General features: G+C 39.8%; 1 protein-coding gene across 13 annotated transcripts in view; it reads right to left on the bottom strand.

The window, feature by feature from the left end:
- Positions 1–203: 203 nt before the first annotated feature.
- The window catches only part of ULK2 (unc-51 like autophagy activating kinase 2), an 86154-nt gene continuing 62666 nt past the window's right edge, over positions 204–23691 (bottom strand). The window contains exons 16-29 of one of the 13 annotated variants that reach the window (XR_006739419.1): positions 22758–22903; positions 20946–21026; positions 18805–19091; positions 18260–18447; positions 17800–17921; positions 14424–14573; positions 12425–12633; positions 10919–11097; positions 10234–10352; positions 9405–9562; positions 6137–6272; positions 5259–5360; positions 5036–5079; positions 362–447 (exon numbers count right to left, since the gene is read on the bottom strand). Coding sequence is in view for 11 of the 13 variants with exons in the window: in XM_045569451.1 (XP_045425407.1) it covers positions 233–447; positions 6137–6272; positions 9405–9562; positions 10234–10352; positions 10919–11097; positions 12425–12633; positions 14424–14573; positions 17800–17921; positions 18260–18447; positions 18805–19091; positions 20946–21026; positions 22758–22903 (1990 nt within the window). In the remaining 2 variants the exon portion in view is untranslated. Of the gene's footprint in view, positions 448–3105; positions 5361–6136; positions 6273–9404; positions 9563–10233; positions 10353–10918; positions 11098–12424; positions 12634–14423; positions 14574–17799; positions 17922–18259; positions 18448–18804; positions 19092–20945; positions 21027–22757; positions 22904–23691 lie in introns of those variants that run through there. The other 12 variants (XR_006739418.1, XM_045569457.1, XM_045569456.1 and 9 more) reach the window with 12 other exon arrangements.

Here is a 23691-nt window from a genome sequence, read left to right as displayed (position 1 = left end):
AGCCTCGGCAGGGCAGCCTGGAGGGTGTCCTGGAGAAAGGGGCTAGCTCTGCTGCCATCAGTGAAGGAACTGGCCCCAGGGTGTGGCAGGGCCTGTTGGGGGGTCCTCTGGGCACACCCCACTCCTCCCACTAAAACAATTCCCTGAAGTCAGTCTCACTATCATATATAAAGATGAACAAGCAAACAAACAGGAAAACGTCAAAGTGGGTCCAATCAAATGCTCGAGTTTATTAACACGTCACTGAAGCCCTTTTCACCAGAAGGCTCAGGATAGTTTCTGAAACCTCCTGTCCTGAGCTGCAGCTCCAGGCCCAAGGGTGCTGTGCTGAGCTGTTTAACTGCACCTGGTTCCTCATGAATCGTGCTGCCTTCCACCAGGCAGAAGACGGGTCCAGCAGGAGACATGGCCACAAATGGCAAAAGGCTCTTCCTCTTTCCTCTCGACCTGTACATCATTCAGAAAGAAGTGTTACAAAGGCAGGGAGTGAGATTCTGGGGTTTCCAAGGGAGTCGGTGAGGGGCTCTGGGCTGGGTGGAGGTCACATGCTCAGCACTGTCTGCAGGCCACCTGCGAGTCCAAATCCTGCAGTGGCCTGTGCCCACCGCTACCAGCTGTGTGGCTTTTCTCTTGGGGAAATTACTCTCCAAGTCTGTTTTTTCCCCTCTGTAAAATGAGGGAAGTAAGAGTTGGCATGAGGATCAAATGAAGTAATCATTAGACTGATATAAACATTTCATTAGAATAGCCAAATCTGGCTGGGTGTGTGGTGGCTCACACCTGTAATCCTAGCACTGTGGGAGGCCAAGGTGGGAGGATTGCTTGAGGTCAGGAGTTTGAGACCAGCCTGAGCAAGAGCGAGACCCCGTCTCTACTAAAAAAATAGAAAAAATTAGCCGGGCATGGTGGCGCACACCTGTAGTCCCAGCTACTCGGGAGGCTGAGGCAGGAGGATGACTCAAGCCCAGGAGTTTGACACTGCTGTGAGCTAGGCTGACGCCACGGCACTCTAGCCCAGATGACAGAGCAAGACTATGTCTCAAAAAATAAAAAATAAAAATGAAAAGCAAAAGCAAAAAAAAAAAAAGAACAGCCAAATTGACCTAAAAGGGCAATTTAAAGGATGTGTGAAGCCAGGGTGCCTGGTGGGTAACCTGAGGAAAATGACATTTATGCAGGAACTGTGTCCTTTCAGCAGTTGTGCAGCCACAGCACACATGGTTCCAGTGAGCCCTAGATCCAGGCCTTGCCCCACACAAACACAAAACAAACTACTCTCACCCCCTCCCAAAACAAAAGAACAGCAAGGAGCTGCAGAATGACAACCACTGCAACAACTACCATTACTAGCATGTTCAAAGAATTTCATATTCATTAACTTATTTAATTCTCACCCCAACTCTGTAAGATTTGACAGACAGGAAGAGTGTCAGTAACCTGCCCAACGACACACAACTGTACATGGCAGAGCTGGAGTTTCAGAACAAGTAGATCACCAAGCTACGCTGCCAAATTTAGCCGCAAAAACCCCATAGGAGATAGAGAACACAGTTTTCAATAAACAAGTTCAAGCCGGCATTTCCTAATGATAGAAGCGAACTGTCTAAGAGCAGGACTGTCTCAGAGGAAGGCTCGCTGCACGGAGCCCAGGAGGGCCCAGCCTACACCTTGTACGTGTGGAGACCTCAGCCAAGGGCAGCTGAGCTTGCGGCCCTCCTTGGTGCCCTGTGCTTAGTCACCTCCTCTGCAGCCTCCACCGCTCCAGATGCACACCTGGAGGCGCCTTAAAAGAGCTGTTAAAAGAGAATACATTCAACAACAAAAACGATCTTATGGCACATTAAAAACTGGGCTAAGAGGGCTTCTGTGAAAAGGGAAAAACTTACAGATTAATTCCATTGCACAGACCACAAGTGCCCAGGGGCTCTGCGGGCCCAGGCCCTAGCTCTGTGGGTGGCCACGCCTCCACACAGCCTCTGCTGGGCTGCTCTGCATGAGGTCACAGTGGCAGCAGGATCTCAGCCTCCACTGCTTTCTCTTGTACAGCTGACCACTGAATTCCCACTGATCCGTTACCACTTTGGCTTCACCTCTTGCACAAATGCTGTGATTTTCAGGGCTGCTTGTCATAGTTTTCCTGTATGCAGTGTTGTTCTAGGTGGATCGTTTCTGATATGGTTTTCTGATTCAGGTGAAGAAAATATCTTGACTCCTCCCCCAAAGAAAGTATTCTCACAGGGCTCTGACAAACAAGAAAGAGACTTGGGGAGACTAACAGCTTCCTTGGCTACAGATACAAGGGTCCAGGACCCAGAAGTAAATGGTCTGAGGCTGTCTAGAGGTGGGCACAGATACTTCGAAGACGCACGTAACAATATCAACTTCTCTGAATAGTAGCTACTCCCTGCCAAGTATTCCTCCTAGAAAAATGCTGATCAACCTTGCTTTATTCCAGAAAGAATTCAACACTGCTAACAGAAACTACAAGGAGGGAGTATACATTAAAAGTGTGAAAATAATAAAAAAATAACAAAAAAAAATAAAACCCCCAAAAAATTCATTTCTAAATTGTGGACATAAAAAAATAATAACAAAAAATTAAAAAAAAAAAGAATAAAAAAAAAAAGTGTGAAAGTCTTCTTCCAAAGCCTGTGCTCAAAACACTAGTATCACCACAGGGTTTTTCAGATATCTCAGTCCGTGCCCTCGTGTCCACTGTGTCCAATTTCACTTCCTCCTTATTACTTGTGCAGACTAAGGCAGCCCAGCCTTAACAATAACCTCCTCCCAGCTCCCACACCTGCCTCTAGCAAGGGCAGGACCACTGCTGTTCGGGCCATTCCTCTCGGTGTGGAGGGAAGGGAGCAGGGGACCACGGGAAGTCACTGTGTAGAGTACATGCCTGCAAGTACAGGACGTGGCACGGTTAAAGCAAATCCTTCCAGCAGAAATAGCCAGTGAATTGGCAAATTCACTGATTATTCCTCCATTTATATTTGTATGGTAAGTAATTTCCAGATTATGGCTTGAATATAGATGTCTACCTATGAATGTGTGAACTAGCTCATTTCCACTTTATGAAAGACATGAAATGAAATTAAAAAATACGGAAACATAAAGCATCTGTTTATTATTGCTATAATCAAGGCAAAATCTCTTAAAACAGCCTTGATAATGGAAGTATAACCAGAACCATTACTCACGAATTTACAGTTTGTTCTTCTCTGCTGTTGAGACCTCATTGTTTCACACACACCATCTACCCCCAGACTTTTATTATACAAGAGCATGAAGAATGAACTTGGAAATCACAAAGCATGGCCTGTCCACTTGCCTAGGTCCTGACTTCAGACTAGTCGCTTACCCTCTCTGAACCTGTCATCCTATGTTAAAAAAAAAATAGGAGCAGGAGAGAAGACAGAATAAACTTACAACTGAGATAACATAGGTGATAACTGAGAGAACATGAATGAAATTGTGCTGTAAAGTAAAAAAATTATACAAAATACAGCATCACTAATAACAAGGAGGGGCAAGAATCACCACTGAACAGTTCGCATCCACGGAAGTCTCTGGACAGTCACTGAGCATCTAAATCCTGGGGCCGGACAGAGGACATGAATGACCAAGTCTCTAGACTCACTAAGGAAGTATCTGGTTGACAAGCCACTTAACATGGATCCAACTGTACCCTAGAAACACTTTGTCAGTTTTATTTTACCTTAATATACATTTGTACAGGAATAATAAAAAGGCTATTACGTAACAATTCAGTGAGTTTTACCTAGTTTCAAGAATAATGCATGCAGTTACAAATGAGAGGTAGAAACACCGTATTAAAGACCTAAAAATACAAACGTCATATAAATAAATGTTCAAATTAACTGCTAGAATTTCATACAGATAAATAAGGTAAAAATTACATTACTTTGTCAAAGGAAAACCATGTCTTTTTGTTTATCAGTACACTAAAATCAGATTAATGCCAAAGAGCTTCTGTATAATTTGTTAGAGTTCAGATCATTTTATGCGAAAGGATTAAAATAAAAGGATTAAAACTGGTGAAGGGTTTATTCAAGTATTCAAGCAGGTAAGTAAAAGAAACCAAATAATATACAAGGTAGGAACTGTTCCCGAAGGGATATTAAGTTAACTGCCTGCATTCTCCATGACTAGCTATTTGGTGAACTGTCAGGATTAACAAGAAAAATACACATTAGGCTGGAGAGATCTGCCCATTTTCCTAACAGAAAACAAACCTTATTTTTCACTAACTTTCTGTAGAAACTCCACATTACTAACAAACCTTTAGATCACCAACTTTGTTTTGGCCCTATGAAAATTCCAAGAGTTATCTCTTGATTCATGATACTTTTTCTAATACTGCCCAAATAAACCTAGGGTCACAGGCATCACTGCACATTCTGCATGCACAATAAAAAATGCAACCAAAAGCAAACAACCAGCAACTCAAAATATTACTGAGATAATCTGTAGGTGTAGATGAATAGGTTAAAAAAAAAAAAAAAAAAAAGCAAAGGTTCACATGAATACAAATTTTTGACCATTTAAAATCCACTCGAGATTACATGTGAATTCTGGAAAGGGTGTATGCATATAATCAAGTAAAATATTTTAAACAAGTCCATTGTGCCTCAGTTAGTTTTAAATTGCAAAATCCAATATACAGTTATTTTAATAAATTAGTGCAATAGGAAGATTTTTTGGAAGATTAACATGTATCCATATTAGATCAAACTGAAGATTTCAAAATTTCTTCCAAGAGCCATCTTTTGCTTCTTCTTATTTCTTCCTCAGGTGTTTAAGGATGCATGCTCAGATTTAGACAAACTTACCCCAAATATCAAACTGCCTGGATGAAATATGGATTTTTTTACTTTTCAACCTCAGCAAACAGATGGAATTTCACACATTGCTCTGGTGAACTGAGAAGAGCCACTCACTTGGTTGCATTTTTAATTATCCTTAAGAATAACTGTACTGATAATTCCAGTTCTAAGGTACGTTTATTTACCAAGTTCAAACTGGCAGCCAAGTAGAACACTCTTGCTTCTGCTTCTACAAAGAAAAAGGGAGGGGGTGACTTCTCCGATAAGGCAGATTTCCGACAAATATGTAGTTTTTGGATTGTTTTTCCGTTTTGAAATCACTGCTTGTTCTTTGGTAGCCACCAGTTGAGAAACTATAGCTTCCTGGGGTGGGTGACAGAACCCAAGCTGTAATCCCAAATGCATCACCTCCCGCTCCCACCGCTGGTCCGCGGGACGAGCCTGCTGCTGCTCACACGGTTGCAGTGCTGTAGCAGAGTGCCGACAGCCTTCTTTCAATACTAGATTTATCTAGAAATAACAACAATTAAGAACTAATGAAAAAAATCACTTCACTCTCTACACTGTCATCTCTATTCTATCTTTGCTCCAAAGTTAACAGTTCTGAAAATGTTTCCCTCTTTCTGCCTGGTAATAGTTTAGATATGATTTCTAGCTTAGTGCTGCACAGTGGTAAAATTTAGGTAAACACATCATATAAAGAACATTTAGGTTTTAACAGCTAGCTTGCTGACAACTGCAAATAATGTTAGGATTTCCATGCCCTTGTGGCCATTCAAAATGTGGTATGCCCACATACACTCCAAGAGATCCACAACCTCCTCCTCAAAAACCAGACTGCTGGGCTTATATTTTGATAAGTAACCGTATCATCCTGGTCTCCTATCAGTCTCCACTCCGCTATCTATGCCAAATCTGCAATACATAAGATCTTCATAGGATTCTTCAGTTACTAAGGCCATGAAGCTAAAATAGTTGCATTCAATAATAAAAACAAAGTTTTCCTACATATGTGAACACCCCCTTGCCAACAAAGTAAAAGACTAGTGACAAAAGTCACCAGTGTTTTACATGCACCACCTCTAATCCTCACAACTCTACAAGGTAGTCATCATTATTCTTATCTTATAAAAGAAACCGAGACCAGAAAAACGTTAAGCGATTTGCTCAAGGTTGGAAAGCCAAGATTCAAACCCAGGCAGCATGACTCCAAAATCCAAGCTCTTTTACTTTACCTGACAACTAAATTACAATCAATACATATACTACTTTATAAGTCAACTTACATTTATGTACATTTTCAATATCTGCAGGGTCCTGCAGAATCTTAGTTAGGCCTTCCAAAAGAAGGGCTGCCTTATGATAGCGATAAACAATATCTTCAGTCTGTTGAAACATCTCATCCAGGGCTGCAGACTGAACCTGGAACCAGTCAACAAAAACAAGATTCTCAATTTTCCCAAGAAAATACAAATCCGTTTGGACAATGCATTTTTAAAGGAGATATATCTAAAATTAACATATTTTGATGAAATGATATAATCTACCAAACTATATAAAACTTAAACATCCATCAGGATGAACGAAACACGGAGCACGTTCTTGACAAGTTATCCTACGTTCAAACGCAGCCTGCTGGTACGCAGAGTCAGGACTCACAAGACTTAGACAAGAACCCTTCTAAACTGGCTCTTCCATGACATCACTAAAAATTTAAACATACACTGTCACACGAGGGTAACCTGGCATTTCATTAAAGTAGATTTTGTTACAATAATATGATTAAATGATGTTAGAAGTCACTCATTAGCTTCTTTTTCTAGTCAAAGAATTTGGGGGTATAGTCATTCATTCATAGATACTTATTAAGCACCTACTAAGTGCTGGGCACTGTGCATACAATGCAGGAGAACGTGCAGTCTGGAGGGAGATACCGGCTTGTAAAACATGCAATTCTAATTTCCAGGGACACATGGTATTAGAGGAGGAAGCACTGGGTGGTACAGAACAGTGAGATGTATCTAATCCAGATTATGGAAGAAGGAGAAAACTAGGGAAGGCATCCAGGAGGTGGTGTTTCTGCTAAATCATAAAGGAGGAGGAATGAGCTAGGTGACAGGAAAGGAGGGAAGGGGCTTTCTAGAAAGAGGGGATGTAGTATTGTTCACAGAAGTTTTCCCAAAACATTCTGATTTTCTCTTTAATCATTAAATGCCAGTACTCTCAGTAACCTAGTATCCTAATTTACTCGTTAATATGGTGTCTCTTTCAAAAAAATAATTTAAAGCAGCTTACAATAAAGCAAATAAAATGGATAAAGAATATCAGAGCCATGAAAAGGAAGGAGAAATATTAGGTTGGTGCTAAAAATTAATTGCATTGTTTCAGCATTGTTGAAACTTGCCGTTTGATATTAGAATACATTCTTAAATAAATGTGGTTATGTTATACATCATTTTAATACACATTACTCACTTTTTTTGCTAATGATTTATTACTTGCTGTTTATTTTATATTTATTTTAGACTATGGAAATGATGTTAGACAAAAAGCACATTCGAGCAATTTTCTTATTTGGGTCATAAAGCAGCAGAGACAACTCGCAACATGGACAACACATTTGGCCCAGGAACTGCTAACGAATGTACAGAGCAGTGGTGGTTCAAGAAGTTCTGCAAACGAGATGAGAGCCCTGAAGATGGGGAGCGCAGTGGTGGCCATCGGAAGTTGACAATGGCCAACTGAGAGCAATCATCGAAGCTGATCCTCTTATACCTACACGAGAAGTTGCCAAAGGACTCAAGGTCAACCATTCTATGGTCGTTCAGCATTTGAAGCAAATTGGACAGGTGAGACAGCTCAAATAAGTGGGTGACTCATGAGCTGACCGAAAATCAAAAAACATCATTTTGAAGTGTCATCTTCTTTTCTTGTCTGTAACAACAACGAACCATTTCTCGATTGGATTGTGACAGGCAACAAAAAGTGGATTTTATACAACTACTGGCAATGACCAGCTCAGTGGCTGGACCGAGAAGAAGCTCCAAAGCACTGCCCAAAGCCAAACTTGCACCAAAAAAAGGTCACGGTCACTGTCTGGTGGTCTGCTGCCGGTCTGATTCACTCCAACTTTCTGAATCCCAGCAAAACCATTATATCTGAGAAGTCTGCTCAGCAAATCCATGAGATGCACCAACAACTGCAACGCCTGAAGCCAGCACTGGTAAATAGAAAGGGCCCAATTCATTTCCACGATGATGCCCAACTGCACGTTGAACAACCAATACTGCAAAAGTTGAACAAATTGGGCTATGAAATTTTGCCTCGTTCACCATATTCACCTGACCTCTGGCCAACCGAATACCACTTCTTCAAGCATCTCGACAACTTTTGCAGGGAAAACGCTTCTACAACCAGCAGGATGCAGAAAATGCTTTCCAAGAGTTCGTCAAATCCTGAAGCTCAGATTTTTATGCTACAGGAATAAACAAACTTATTTCTTGTTGGCAAAATATGTTGATTGTAATGGTTCCTCTTTTTTTGAGATAGAGTCTCGCTCTGTCACCTGGGCTAGAGTGCTGTGGCATCAGCCTAGCTCACAGCAACTGCAAACTCCTGGGCTCAAGTGATCCTCCTGCCTCAGCCTCCCGAGTAGTTGGGAATATACGCATGCACCACTATGTCCAGCTAATTTTTTCTATTTTTAACAGAGACAGGGTCTCACTCTTGCTTGGGCTGGTTCTTGAACTCCTGAGATCAGGCAATCCTCCCGCCTCAGCCTCCCAAAGTGTTGGGATTACAGGCATGAGCCACTGCACCGGCTATAGTTATAATGATTTAAAATTCAGTCTGAAACTACAATTACTTTTGCACCAACCTAATAAAGTGCTAATACCTCTAAGCTTACTAAGCAACCAGTGCACAAGGAGGAACTTATTGAAGTTATAAGGCTCTTATTATAAGAAAGGAAAGCACCATTATAATTTCTAATGAGAGGACATTTTCTCCAGCACAAAATTCCAAAAAATTTATCATGTGAAGTCTTAATTCAGCATAGAGTCAACAGTTTAGAGTAATATAATATATATTATCCTTGCCAACAATTTATATTCCAGTTATTTTCATATGATTATTTTAATGGATTTCAAAGTAAGACCAGGGGTGTAGTGCAACCCTACAGTTCAAAGCAGACAGACAGGGGAGGGCTTGTCACTATGGTAACAATAAGACTGGCTAATAAGTTTCCCCACTTTATCAGCCCCTATTTTACCTACACTTCAGAGCAATTTTTTCCTAGTAGAAACAGAAAGCAAAATATTTCCAATATTATAATCAATTGGAAAAGTAGATTTTACTTTATGTCTATGCTTTAATAAGGTAAGTAGAATCTGAGCACGAGTTTTTGTGGACTGGTTAACAAAGCAGTATTTTTTCTAACAGTTTTATCAAACCAGAATTTCTTAAACAGTAGATAATGTCAAGCAGGTATTCAACCCAAAAGATACTCTTAAAGATAAGTAGTACTATACAATATTAAACCTTCAAAAGGGTTACCATTTCTACAGCACAATTATAGATGAGCTTCTCTGCAGTTACACTGTTGATTTCATCAATAAATCTCTGTTTGTCAGAGAAGAAGCGATTCAGTTTTTCTGTAAGTTTCTTGCACATGGTGATGCAGAATTTATAGCGTTCATTCAGATTTTTGACAACTGAAAAAAAGTTCAGATGGGAACTAATTTTAGTTTTCCTCCAGAAATGAAGACATAGTGACATGTACCTGTCCTGCTGCTATAAGGAAGGTGACACTAATGATCATTGAAAAAAAAAAGACTGGAAATTGGATTCTTTCATATGTTCTCTTTTAGTATATAGAAAGATTGAGAATAAAGCACTTCTGACTTCTCTCTAAATCAATTAAATGATGAAAAACTAATAACCCAGCATTTTCCCCCTATTAAGAATATTGAGGCCAGGCATGGTGGCTCGTGTCTATAATCCCAGCTACTTGGGAGCTGAGGCGGGAAGATCCCGTGAGGCCAGGAGTTTGAGACCAGCCTGGGAACACCGTGAGACACTGTCTCTAAAATATACACATAAAAAAAGAATTAGCCAGGTGTGCTGGTGCACGCCTGCAGTCCCAGCTACTCAAGAGGCTGAGGGAGCAGGATCACTAAGCCCAGGAGTTTGAGGCTCCAGTGAGCTACGATCATGTCACTGCCATCCAGCCTGGGCAACAGAGTGAGACTCTGTCTCTTAAAAAAAAAAAAAAAAAAAAAAGCATATTGAATAACACAGTGACTCCTCATCAAAAACTTCTCTTGGTATGACAGGGAAGCAACTCAAGGATTCTGGAATCACGCACTATCATCTCCTCTCATACCTTGTTTCACAGCTGTGGATGGGCTCAGTTTACCAGACTTGATCTGAGCCTTGGCAAGATGCAGAGAAGCCGCAAGTAGCTGTGCTGCTTTCATGTATAATACCAGCTGCTCCACCCGCCTGCACCCAGAAGACAGTAGCAGAGTGTTATCTTGTGAACCAGTAAGACCTGGCGCTCCACACATCAGGTCACCATTACAATAGCCTTCTAGGCTGGTGCGGTGGCTCACGCCTGTAATGCTAGCACTCTGGGAGGACCAGGCAGGAGGACTGCTTGTTTAAGACCAGCCTGAGCAAGAGTGGGACCCTGTCTCTAAAATGTAAAAAAATAAAAATGAGGGGATAGTATCCTCCTTATTTCTTAATGCAAAAATAACTCCAAGGGATGGAGAAGGATGTGAGTATTTTGAAAACAACAGGTACACTCAGATAAAAATCAATTACAATCTCTTTATCTTCAAATATCTTCAATGGTATAATTTATAGGGAAGAGGCAACACTAAGATTGCATAAGATCCAAGTCTTGGCTCATAAAGTGAAATCTAGTACAACGATATAACTTAGAGGCTTCCTTGAAGCTTTTAATAATGAGATATGATCTTCAGTGGATGACAGGTCCTACATCTCAGACACGTATTTAGAGAAAGCACAAGGAATCCAGAAATGAATACAGAGGGGGAACCTACCCCCAGTCCTTGCTCAGCTGACTGATCTGGTCCACAACCACACTCTCTTGAATCTGGTACAAGGACACGGCGGATGTGCACAGCTCAGGGTTTCCTCCCCTCATAGCTGTCAGGTCCAGCACACAGTCAGTGAACATCAGCATCACATTCAGATGGCGTAAGGTGTCTGTGTGTTCTCGCTGCAGCAGAGCCAAAATTTCCAGATTAAGAATAGGGACATACTCATTTCTGTATATAAACCATGGCCATTGTTAATGCTTTTCTACAAAATAGGCATCGAGATTATAATGATAGTCTCTGTGCACTAAATCACACTTCTTGCTGGTTTATGAATCTTATAATTCTCATAGCTTCAGAGATGTTTATTTTAATTTCTGGCACTTTTCTAGTTAACAGTGATTCCTAATGTCAAAAATTTAAATTTCTGCAAGCTTCTCAGTTAGTTAAAGAAGGGAGTACAGTTAGACATAACACCATCCAGAGGGGTGTCATTTAAAAATGCGTATTCTAAAATTAATGTTGTTTTGAGATTTATTTTTAGTTATAAATATATTTTGCAATCTCAAATAAAACTAAAAGTTTCTCCCTCTTTCAAAGTTAAAGAAAGATGGAAATCATTTTCCTAGAGACGAGAATAAATCAACTTTTTAAAAATCTCTCTGCCCTGTGACAGCCTATTGGACTATATGTTCCAATACACTGAACAGGTAATAGAACATAATTTATACCTAATTTGATGGAGACTGAAAAAACTTAGAATTGTTTTTTTCCATGTTAGATTGGATTAGACATTTTCAAATTTATTGTGAAATTACTATAAGGTCACTACTAAAATTTTGCATGTAATATTTTATAAATTGTATGTGAAACATTTAATTCTTATTCACACAAAACAGAAATATTAGGGATCCTACATGAAGAGATAATTTGTACCTTAGTTAACCTAGAGAGTTGATCATTTTAATTTAAACATCGGGCTAAGTCAGTGTTGCATCCCGGGACCGAGGACACATTATTCCACTGAGTGTTGGCCCTGAGTCCTTCTTGCTCTGGATTTGTACTCAGCATGCGTCAGATGACATACTCAGTTCTACAGGTTTTCCCTGTAGACCTGGCTCTGTGGAGGGAAGGCACCGATCCTACAAACATCAGCATCCATCCAATTGGCTTGGCGGGTCTATTTCTCAGTGTCAATGACTAACCTAGCATTACGGTTTATTATTTTAAACCTAGGTTTGAGTGTATTGTTTTCATCTTCTGAAGAAAAGCAAACATTTTAAATATCCTACAACTTATCTATGTGTCACTTCCTATGAACCAAAGCTTGTTTTGAGTGTCACTGTCAACATTATTCTGAACATGTAGCCACAATGTTTTTCAAACAGGAATATCAAAAAGAAGTTAAACAGAAGAACATAACTGTGCATTCTGTTCTTTCGCCATCACTAGAACATTCTCATATCACTTTACCATTACATTAACACGCTACTATAGTCTCTTCTCTACCTCCATCAGTGTCTCCTCCGGCAGTTCAGGGGCTTCAAAGGTGATGAGCCCTTCTAGGCTAGGGGGTGAAGCACCATAAGGCACATATCTCAGGCTGGGAGCTGCCTCTGCTCCTGGTGGGGAAGAGCCCAAGCCCGGCCCAGGCGGGGAGCCCACACACACACGGCCACTCGCAGAGCACAGAGAGCCTCCCGAGCTGCTGGACCCCACTGCAAGGAAACACAGGACACGTGGCAGTGTCCAGAGTTAGGGGCTTTCACACCCACTCCTACTCTCATTTCTTGAACAAAACCTACTGAAGTAATAGAGGAAATGTTAAAAGTCACCGATCCCCTACATACTGAGGACATAAATAGCTTTTATTTTTCCATGTTCACTTTTATTCCTTGTATATTTTATATTAGACATCATCACAGTAGTTTTTTATATCTGTTTTAAACAAATTTATATCATACTAATGTCTCCTTGCTGCTCCATAGGTCTCACAATTATAAAACTCAATGCACACATACTGGCTCACTAAATTTATATACATAATGTTTATCTGGAGTCATTTATACTATTTCTGATTTTTTTTCATATTACAAATAACAACACGAATGAAACACAAACAGTTGTTCCTTTTTTTGAGTGATTTCTTTTTGATAAATACTCCAAACTGGTATTACAAACAAGAATGAAATTACCATAGATCAAATATTATGAACATTTTTACAGCTCTTCCTAAGAATTGCCCTACATTACTTTCCAATGCAGCCATGAGTAAGTAAGCACATAGATCCCACTAAACCTCAACAGCACTGGGCATTATGCTTTTTAAAAATGTCAGTGTAGTTAGATTTAAAAGGCTACTTTCTTAAAATATTTTCTTATTATTTAAGATTTTTTTTTTTTTTCAGGGTTGGGAGGGGAGATGGAGGGCGGAGGTGGGAATCTTATTTAAGATTTTTAATGATCTAAAAAATAAGGTTTTAGCTCTACTTTCTCGGTTGAACTGGCTCCATGGAGGGAAGGCACTAATCTCCAAACATGAGCATCCAGTCTGCTTGGCAGGTACACTTCTCAGTGTTAATGACTAATCTAGCATTATGGTTTAATATTTTTTTAAACCTAAGTTTAAGTGTATTATTTTTATCATGTGAGGAAAAGGAAGCTTTGAAAATAAAAAGTTATGTTTTTAGGACAAAGATTACACTTTGCTTATCCTTTGTTATCTTATGCTTATTAATTACTGATACCTTCATTAGTAACTTATTTAGAATAAGAGAACTTAAAGGACACAAGGTACACTGCATAAGATGATGTCAAATTACTGATTTCAAATCCAACCTAAATGGTTTTTAAATTTTTGGTATTAATAATCTATTTATGGCCGGGCGAGGTAACTCACGCCTGTAATCCTAGCACTTTGAGAGGCCGAGGTGGGCGGATTGTTTGAGCTCAGGAGTTCAAGACCAGCCTGAGCAAGAGCGAGCCCCGTCTCTACTAAAAATAAAAAGAAATTATAAATACTTAAAAAAAAATCTATTTATGGAGTATGAATGATAAAATAAATCTATTAGCCTATCTAAATGTATATAGGATTAAAGTGCAAAGACTAGGACCCAAAGTATAAAAATAAATAAAACTTAACTTTCTAAAAACAAAAAATTTATTTTCAAATAATTTATTGGATCTACTAAAATAAGTCTTCAGTTGTATTTGTATTTTATCTTATAATATATTAATATTACATATTAATATACATAATATATATGTATGTTTATAATATTTTAATATAGCACTTTTACTTTACAAAGTTTTTTTCCCCTTATAAATGTTGCCTCATTTACTTCTTATAACCCATTAAGGTAAAGAAAATAGTTTTTCCATTTCACTGGTAAAGAAACTGAAGCCCAGAGAAGTTGAAGGACTGGTCTAACTTGCAACACTGGGTCATTATCAGAACACTGCGTTTCAAATAGTAGCCAAAGACTGTCATGTGGCAAACATTCCTCACCTGAGGTTGTTCTTGTTCGAAGGACCATGTGGGTACAAGTGGGGGCCGTGGCGCTGTGTGGAGGGGACCCTACAGTGAAGAGGACGGCCCTAGAGCTTGCTGCTGTCCCTGCAGGAGGTACCAGCGCAACACCACAGGCTCCTGCAGGAGCTACAACAGAAGATTTACATGTTACGTTACCTTCACAGCGTCTACATCCAGGGACGGGGTGACAGGGAGACTTTGTCTTGTATGGTAGGGTTTTGTTTTTACAAAAAGCATTTATTACTCTTAAAATCAGAAAATGGAATATAGTATTTTCATTAAAATGATTCTCAGGTGTGAATCTTCTTCACACCAAAGCCTAGTATTCAGAGTTACTTTTGTATATTTCTAAAATATATAAACTCTAAGTCACACCTGTTGAGAATAATTTGAAAAAGTGAAAACTGAGAAGTAGGAACAAAAACATGAGGTTTGGCCAGGTGTGGTGGCTCATGCCTGTAATCCTAGCACTCTGGGAGGCTAAAGTGGGAGGATCGCTTGAAGTGAGGAGTTTGAGACCAGCCTGAGCAAGAGTGAGAACCTGCCTCTACTAAACATAGAAAGAAATTAGCCAGGCAACTAAAAATAGAAAAAAATTAGCTGGGTGTGGTGGTGCACACCTATAGTCCCACCTACTTGGGAGGCTGAGGCAGGAGGATTGCTTAAGCCCAGGAGTTTGAGAGTTTCAGGTTGCTGTGAGCTATAATGATGCCACGGCACTCTAGCCCAGGCAACAGAGCAAGACTGTCTCAAAATAAATAAATAAATAAAATCAAGTTATGACAAAGCTATAGTAATCAAGACACCATGATACCAGCAAAAATAGACATATAGATCAATGAAATAATAGTTCAGAATCCAGAAATAAACACATTTATGGTCAACTGATTTTTGACAAGGCTGGCAAAACAATTCAATGCTGAGACCACTGAACAGCCCATGCAAAAGAATGAAGTTGGATCCTTTCCCCACATCATCCACAAGAATCAAGTCAAACTGGACTATAAACATAAATATAAAAGCTAAAACTATAAAACTCTTAGAAGAAAATACAGAGTTAGGCAATGTTCAAATGCTATTTAAGAAAGGGTATTCTAGGGAAATTAAAAGACAATAGAGGACTCAAAAACAAGGACACCAGAGAAAATCTTAACCTGACACCTACGGCTACAGCAAACACTAAACATAACTAAACTCCTAGTCAGACAGACAAAAATTCTTATACTAAAGGCCTATTTAACTCAGTTTTTTTAAAAAAGCCAAATACATCATGTCTTGTCTCCAACAAAAAATTAAAGACATGCTAAGAGGCAAAAACACAGTTTGAGAAGATAAAGCAAGTCAAGTATCAGAAACAGACTCAGATATGGCAGAGATCCTGGAATTGTCACACTGGGAATTTAAAATAACTTATGATTAATATATTAAGGGCCCTAATGGAAAAAGTGGACAACATGTAACAATAGATGGGTAATATGAGGAAAGAGATGGAAACTCTAACAAACAGAAGGAAATGCTAGAAATCAAAATCACTGTAACAGTCGTTTGAGCTCAGGAGTTCAAGACCAGCCTGAGCAAGAGCGAGACCCTGTTTCTACTAAAAAAATAGAAAGAAATTAGCCAAACAACTAAAAATATATATAGAAAAAATTAGCTGGGCATGGTGGCGCATGCCTGTAGTCCCAGCTACTCGGGAGGCTGAGGCAGGAGGACTGCTTGAGCCCAGGAGTTTGAGGTTGCTGTGAGCTAGGCTGATGCCATGGCACTCTAGCCTGGGCAACAGAGTGAGACTGTCTAAAAAAATAAAAAAAAATTAAAATAACCACTGTAACAGAAATGAAGAATGCCTTTGATGGGGTCATCAGTAGCTGGACACGCCAAGGAAAGAATCACTGTGGTTAAAGATACGTCAACAGAAACTTCCCAAACTGAAAAACAAACCAAAGGAAAAAGAAAAAAAGAACAGAATACGCACAAACAATGGGACTAAAAAAGTATATAACGTATACTTAATGGGAATACTAGAAGGAGAAGAATGAGAGAAGAGAAGAAACATTCGAAGTAGTAATGGCTAAAAGTTTTCCAAAACTAATCATAGAACCAAAGCACAGACCTAGGAAGCTTAGAGAACACCAAGCAGAACGAAGACCAAAAAATCCTGCGCCTAAGCATATCATATTCAAAGTGCAGAGAGTCAAAGAGAAAATCTTGAAACAAGTCAAAGAAATAAACACACCTCACCCACAGAGGAACAAGGGTAAGAATTACATTGGACTTCTCTTCAGAAACCATGTGGGCAAGAAGAGAGTGCAGTAAAATATTACATCCTCAGCATTCTCAGTATCCTACAGTATTCTCTTTAGATTAGAAACCATGTCCAATCGGATATTTTTGCTGGCCCAGAGATTTCCTCCTTTCGACGCTCAGGAGAGTTTAAAAAAAAAAAAAATCGGCTCACACGTGTAATCCTAGCACTCTGGGAGGCTGAGGCAGGAGGATCACTTGAGCTCAGGAGTTCGAGACCAGCCTGAGCAAGAGCGAGACCCCGTCTCTACTAGAAATAGAAAAACTAGCTGGGTGTCATGGTGCATGCCTGTAGTCCCAGCTACTCAGGAGGCTGAGGCACGAGGATCGCTTGATCCCAGGAGTTTGAGGTTGCTGTGAGCTACAATGACACCACTGGCACTCTATCCAGGCGACAGAGTAAGATTCTGTCTCAAAATAAATAAATAAATAAAGTAAAATAATAATTAAAAATAAAGATAAAAAATAAATCATAGAAAAAACAAGAACAAAGAGGTTACAATAGTGATTATCAAATTTGAGCCAACACAATAGTCACCTGGGAGCTTATTATACACATTGATTCCTAAATCCATCCCCAGAAAATCTGATTAAGCAGGTCTAGGTTAGTCTGCAATCTGCATTTTGTTTTTGTTTTTTGACATGCAGTAATCTAGATGTGGGTGGTTATGGACATAGTCCCTGGAACAACCATGAAAGGTTCAGGGTCTCAGTGACTTATGCATCTTTATAGGATCCAGTGGCTGTAAAAGAAATGCTTAGGAATTACCTGTGTGTTTAGGCTAGTTTTGGCCAATATTATGCTACTGATAAAAAGCAATCTTGGCTGGAACTCCTTCTAACTCACTGGCTGCTGATCACCAAGGTACTGAATAAACCCTGCCTTGAAGGAAGATGAGATGACAGGGGCGGCCTCCAGAACTGTAAGGCAATACGTGTGTATTGTTTATACCACCAACCCTGGGGTAATTTGTTACAACAGCAGTAAGAGCAGCGTGATCCACATACTAACAATTACTCGCCTAAAAAGAAAGTAGGTTTTTCTTACCTGTATCCATTGGCCGTTCAGTATTTAAGCTGTCCGTGCTGCCCTGGTGCCCACACAAAGCTGTCTTTACTGGCTGATCTGATAGTTTCCCAGTACTGACAGACCTGGAAAGAACACTGATACTGACAATGGAAAAGTACACTTTTTTTTAAAAAGTGTTAACAGGAAGTCAGAGAACAAGCAAACAAAAAGCAGAAAACAAACAATTCAGAGTAGAGATAAACTTCAATAACAGTAATAAAAAAAGACAGAAATAGAGTGTTCAGCAAGTTCAGGAAGAGCTCTGCATTTACATAGTTCTACAGGAAGCATCCGTGGTTTTCAGAGATTGTAAATGTATACAGTACGTATCAATAACCATACGGCATAAACCAGCTACTGGTTGCTTTTATGACACAAATATATTTATTTTACTATTACAGTTTTCATGTTTAAGGCTAGAGAGGAAACAGGCTTTTACCTGCCAAACACCGCCTTGTTCTGCTGCTCAGACCGCAGCCTCTCACCTCCTTGCACTAAGAGGCAATGGGAGCACTCCCGGGGGTCATTCCCATCTTTGGATTGCCCTTCAGCAGGCCCATGACGAGTAACCAAGGCCAGCAGGTTGGAAGACGCTTGTGTTTTAGGGATTTTGAAAGGAGCTGTGGCCTAAAGAAACATACGTAAGCTAGTTAATACAATGTGTGAGCTGTTCAGAATTGGCAGGCCGTATGACCCAGTAGTAAGGCGTATAGACTTTGGAGTCAATTGAATACAGATTCAAATACTGGCTGTTCTATTTACAGCCTGTGTGACCTTGTATCATTCATTTACATTCTCTAAGCCTCAATTTCCTTTTTTGAGGATTAAATGGGATCATGCACATAAAGCATTCAGCAAGTAAAATACTTACACTGTGCCTGGCACATAGTAAGTGCTCATTAAATTTTACCTGTTCTCATCATGAATCCTTTCCACAACGTACTATACCAATTCATGACCTGCAAAAGGGTTTAATAAATATACCTTAGTAGGAGAGCCGATGATTGTTGGTAAAGGAGTTCTAAAGAACCAGTCAGAACTGCGTGGAGAGGATCCCATGTGTTTGGTGGGAGAGGTTCCAAGGCTGCCAGGCCGACTAGGCTGAGGTGAGTAGCTGTACCCAGGCCCGGCATGGGATGGGCACACGGGGTCAGAGTGCTGTTTTCTGAGCTTCTGCTTGTTCTGATAGATGTCAGTGAGGGTGGGGGCGCTCTGTAGCCTAGCACCCAGTAAGACAGACTGTGGGGACTGAGCCTGCGGCACTGGAGAACCTAACAAGAAAATGAATGCAATATGAACCCCAGGTGAAGAAGTGCAGGGCACAAACTAAAGAATTAAAAAGACAATTTTTGGCCGGGCACGGTGGCTTACGCCTGTAATCCTAGCATTCTGGGAAGCCAAGGCAGATGGATTGTTTGAGCTCAGGAGTTCGAGATCAACCCGAGCAAGAGTGAGACCCCATCTCTACTAGAAATAGAAAAATTAGCTGGGTGTCTGTAGTCCGAGCTACTCGGGAGGCTGAGGCAGGAGGATGGCTTGAGCCCAGGAGTTTGAGGTTACTGTGAGCTAGGCTGACGCCACAGCACTCTAGCCCGGGCAACAGAGTGAGACTCTGTCTCAAAAAAAAAAAAAAAAAAAGACAATTTTTAAAATGAGAATTCGGATAAATGTCTTATCTTTCATAAGATAGTCTAAAAGTTGTTTACTTGACAAGAGACCCTTTTCTGGCATTCTTTATGAAACAACGAAAAGTACATTGTTGTTTGTATTCTCAGGAGATAGAATTCAATGATGATGGGTATATTAGCCGTTTTTATCAGCAGGTAGCAAATAACTCAGATTAATGCAAGGTCTGATCAACACCCAAAGAGAACAATACAGTTAATGGTTAAAGTTAATGAAAACAACAAAGCCTTACATCGAACATGATGACTTTTACTCTTTATATGAATACATATTGGATATTACTAATGTAATTATTCTCTTTTCTCACAGCAACTAAAAGAAACTTTTCGAACTAACCTAGAACAACTCCTTATTCAATAAAATAAAACAAAAACAAATATATATCAAATGTAGCAAAGAAGATCATAAAGGTAATAGACCTTTCCTGGATTTTACTTCATTTGTCTAAAAATAAAGCATGTGGATATTTTATGTATTTTGTCAGTTTCATCAGTGACTCGCATAAAACCTAAAGTACCCATATTCCCTACAAAGAAAACACCTGTCCACAGATAGTCTTGCCTCTTAAGGAGACACCACATCAAAAGCCAAGGAGACAGGGTCTCCCCTTCCCCACATAAACCTTGTTGATGCCGACTGCTAAGCCTTGACTCCAGTTACACATTCTCTGGCATTCTTGTAAGCTAAACTATCAACAGTAACATGAAGGGCATGCACATATTCTTAAGTGGCCTAACCATCATCTTCCTAGAACAGACACCAATAGGAACTTTGCTACTGACCCACCCCTGGCTTCATCTCATTCCAAACCTGATATTTAATTTTTCAGAACTGTGTTCTGCCATTTATAGAAAGAAATGAAATTAGCATCAAACTGTTGTAATCTAGAGGAAGTTATTTAAGCTTTATTTTTAAGAAAACACAAAATATAAAAAACCAAACAGAGTGTTTTTCTAAGTAACACAGGTTTCCTTTAACTGTCCAACTCCTCAAATACCCATACAATTGAATTTGACTTACAAAAGTATGATTTACACTTATCTTTCCTGGCATAAATATATATGTTATGAAGAAAACAAACATGTTTTTTATCTGATGCTGACTGATGGCTCTTACCAAGAATAGTATTAATCAATAGTATTAAAGTAACGAAATTTCATTTTCTAGATTGATTTTCATTATCATTGTGAAAATAACCAAAAGTTGGCTAAGTAATTTAATTCCTAAGCTTTATTTTCATTAAGGAATCTTATATTCAAAAGGAGATATTAGATAGCTATATGTCATATTAAATCATATTAGACCAAGATTCTAATCAACAGAATGGCAGAGGAAACACTTCCTATCAAATCTGTTCTTTTGATAAGTCTGGAAAACCATAACTCAAATCCATGTACCATAGAATTCAAATTATTAATATACCAAATACATTCTCCTACCTGAGGAGTTTCTACTCCTAGATTCATGGCCCTGAGGATGCCCACAGCAGCACTGACTAAACTGCTCAGGAATAGTACCAACTATGAAAAGAGAAGTGGGAAAAAGAAGAAATGATTCAAAACAAATAAAGGACAGAAACAGGTAACATGCACAAATTGCACAGTATATTATAACTTACAAAGTTTTTATTAGCAAAGCTTTAGTTTAAGTAACACTTATCAAATGACCAATGTGCTGGGCGCTGGACACATTACTATAAAAAGCACCACATAACCTGCCTTGAAACAAGAACATCAGGAAAGAAAGTCACATAGACAAATAAATGCCTCTAACAGGTATGTGTGTAAGACAGAGAAGTATAAGGAGTTTGTATAAAGTGTGTGGGGCTTGCGGAGCGGCAGGGCACAGCTGAATGGCAGCCCCAGGTGCTGTTCCTCCAGATCCACCACATTTGTGTAGAGGCTTCTGGAGGGCTGCTCCCAGCCAATGACTGCAGGTGGCAGGGCACTAATTCAGGCCTGCAGACACAGCTCAGGGAACTCCTCATTCTAACAGACATCTCCGGGCTTGCAGCTACTCCTTCAGTCTGGCTAAAAATTTTTTACTACTGCAAGTCTAGATGCTTCTTGCCCAGTTCTCCCTCCTTTCCCAGATGTCAGACCTGTATCAGCTTGGTCTGAGGGTCCTCCCTGCCTCCTCTTGCCTCCTCCCCTGTATCTGTCACAGGCATTTCCCCTAATCAATCTCACATATCTAATACCTTCTTTGTATCTACCTGAGAACCAAACAAACACAGAAGGAGAGTTGGGGAAGGCTTCAGGGGGTTTAGGCACTTGACTGCAAGGATAAGGCTGGGACCGTGTCTTTGGAGACCTCTGGCTGCGAGGGTGATAGAGAGCCAAGATTTTAAGATTTTTCAGCTAAAAACAGCTTTGAAACCATTGCAACAAGTGACGTGGCAATTTAAACCTTGTTTAAAAAACATTATCACTCGAGTTTTGTTTGTTTTAAATAGGGCTCCTGCAGACTACTTGCAACTCTTCTGTCTCCTTCTGACATTTCTTCCTGTTCCATCTTAGTCTTACTCAAGCAGTTTTGACTGAGGGCGGAGCCCTCTCCTTTTGGAAGTTTTTTGTTTTCAGTTTTTTGGGGGTCTGTGTGTGCAGTTTTGGGCTCTGCCACCTCCAGGCTTTCTCTGCACCATGTGTTCTTCCTACCATCTGAAAGCTGCCTCTCACACAGACGCTGTAGTCCTGGTGGCTCTGGCTTTCTTACGCATACTTGAGTTGGAGCTTTTTCTTTTGTCTCTTAGTTTCACTGAAGATGTAATGTGTGGATTTTCTGCTTGGCAGGGTTTTTGCAGTTGCTGTTGTTTTGTTTGTTTTGGCATTCTTCTTGCTACTATGTATGTCTTGCAGGAAAAGTGGGAAGATCTGTAACAAAGCTGCCACCGTATTCCTACCAAAGCTGGAACATTGCTGGTAAACATGAGCCAGAAACACTATATTTTAATCTTCATAAATCTGAATAAGTAGAATAGACATTTTATATACTTTAACCTGGGGTTTCTAACTTTGCATTTAGAGCTCAAACCCAATGAAGATGCTATTTATACATAAAGACCCTTTATATTATTATATTTCCAGTAGAGGTCCTAACAGATTTATATAGAGATTCTTAAGAGGGAATTGGGAGTAAGGTAGAGTTGGAGGCCCACTGCCATCATGAGCCAGAGTTCCTAAAAATTATGTCATATCAGATTTGTTATATTGAAAATAATGTTGAAAACAACTGTTTTAAACTCTCCTGACCCAAAGGGGAAGGTGAATAAGGCCTGGAAGACCCAGTGGAGAGTCTTCGTCCAGCTGTCTGTACTGTGTCTGCTGGCGCCGGGGAGCAGGATCCCAGCCGGAGGAAGCCCATGGGGCTGGTGTTGGACCTTCGCACCACTGCAGATCTGAAAAGTAAAAGAAAATTACTCCCTCTCTGGAAGGTTCTAGAACTTTCTCTTATTCGTTTTTTTCTGAAACATCCTAACAATATGCCTTGGAGTTTGTTTTCTTTTTCTTTTCTTTTTTTTTTTTTTTTTGAGACAGAGGCTCACTCTGTTGCCCAGGCTAGAGTGCAGTGGCGTCAGCCTAGCTCACGGCAACCTCAAACTCCTGAGCTCAAGAAATCCTCCTGCCTCAGCCTCCCGTGTAGCTGGGACTACAGGCATGCGCCACCATGCCCAGCAAATTTTTTCTATTTTTATTAGAGATGGGGTCTCACTCTTGCTCAGGCTGGTTTAGAACTCCTGAGCTCAGATCCTCCAGCCTCGGCCTCCTGGAGTGCTAGGATTACAGGCGTGAGCCACTGCACTCAGTCTGGAGTAGTTTTAAAAAATGTGTAACATAGTCAAATGGAACAAATATAAAACGTATAAAATGATAGAGTGAAGTGTCCCTCCCATCCTTATATTTTATCTGCCTAATTCCTAATATTTCCCCAATGCTACTCAAAAGTTTGCTACGATTTTTAGTTTCTAGTGTATCCTTCCAGAGTTCCTTAATGCATATACAAGCAAACTGAATACATAATCTTATTCTCACCTTGCTTCAACACCAAAGGTGATATATTATATACCAACCATTTTCAATCTTTTTAGTTTTAAATCCCCTTTATATTCTTAAAAATTACTGAAGACCCAGAGAGCTTTCATTTATTACTTATATCTATTGACATTTACTATATTAGAAATTAACT

This window comes from Lemur catta, chromosome 15 (genome assembly GCF_020740605.2).
Source record: "Lemur catta isolate mLemCat1 chromosome 15, mLemCat1.pri, whole genome shotgun sequence".
Classification (NCBI taxonomy): domain Eukaryota; kingdom Metazoa; phylum Chordata; class Mammalia; order Primates; family Lemuridae; genus Lemur; species Lemur catta.
Note: the sequence above shows the minus strand (reverse complement) of the source record. Positions and strands in the feature narration are given on the sequence as shown.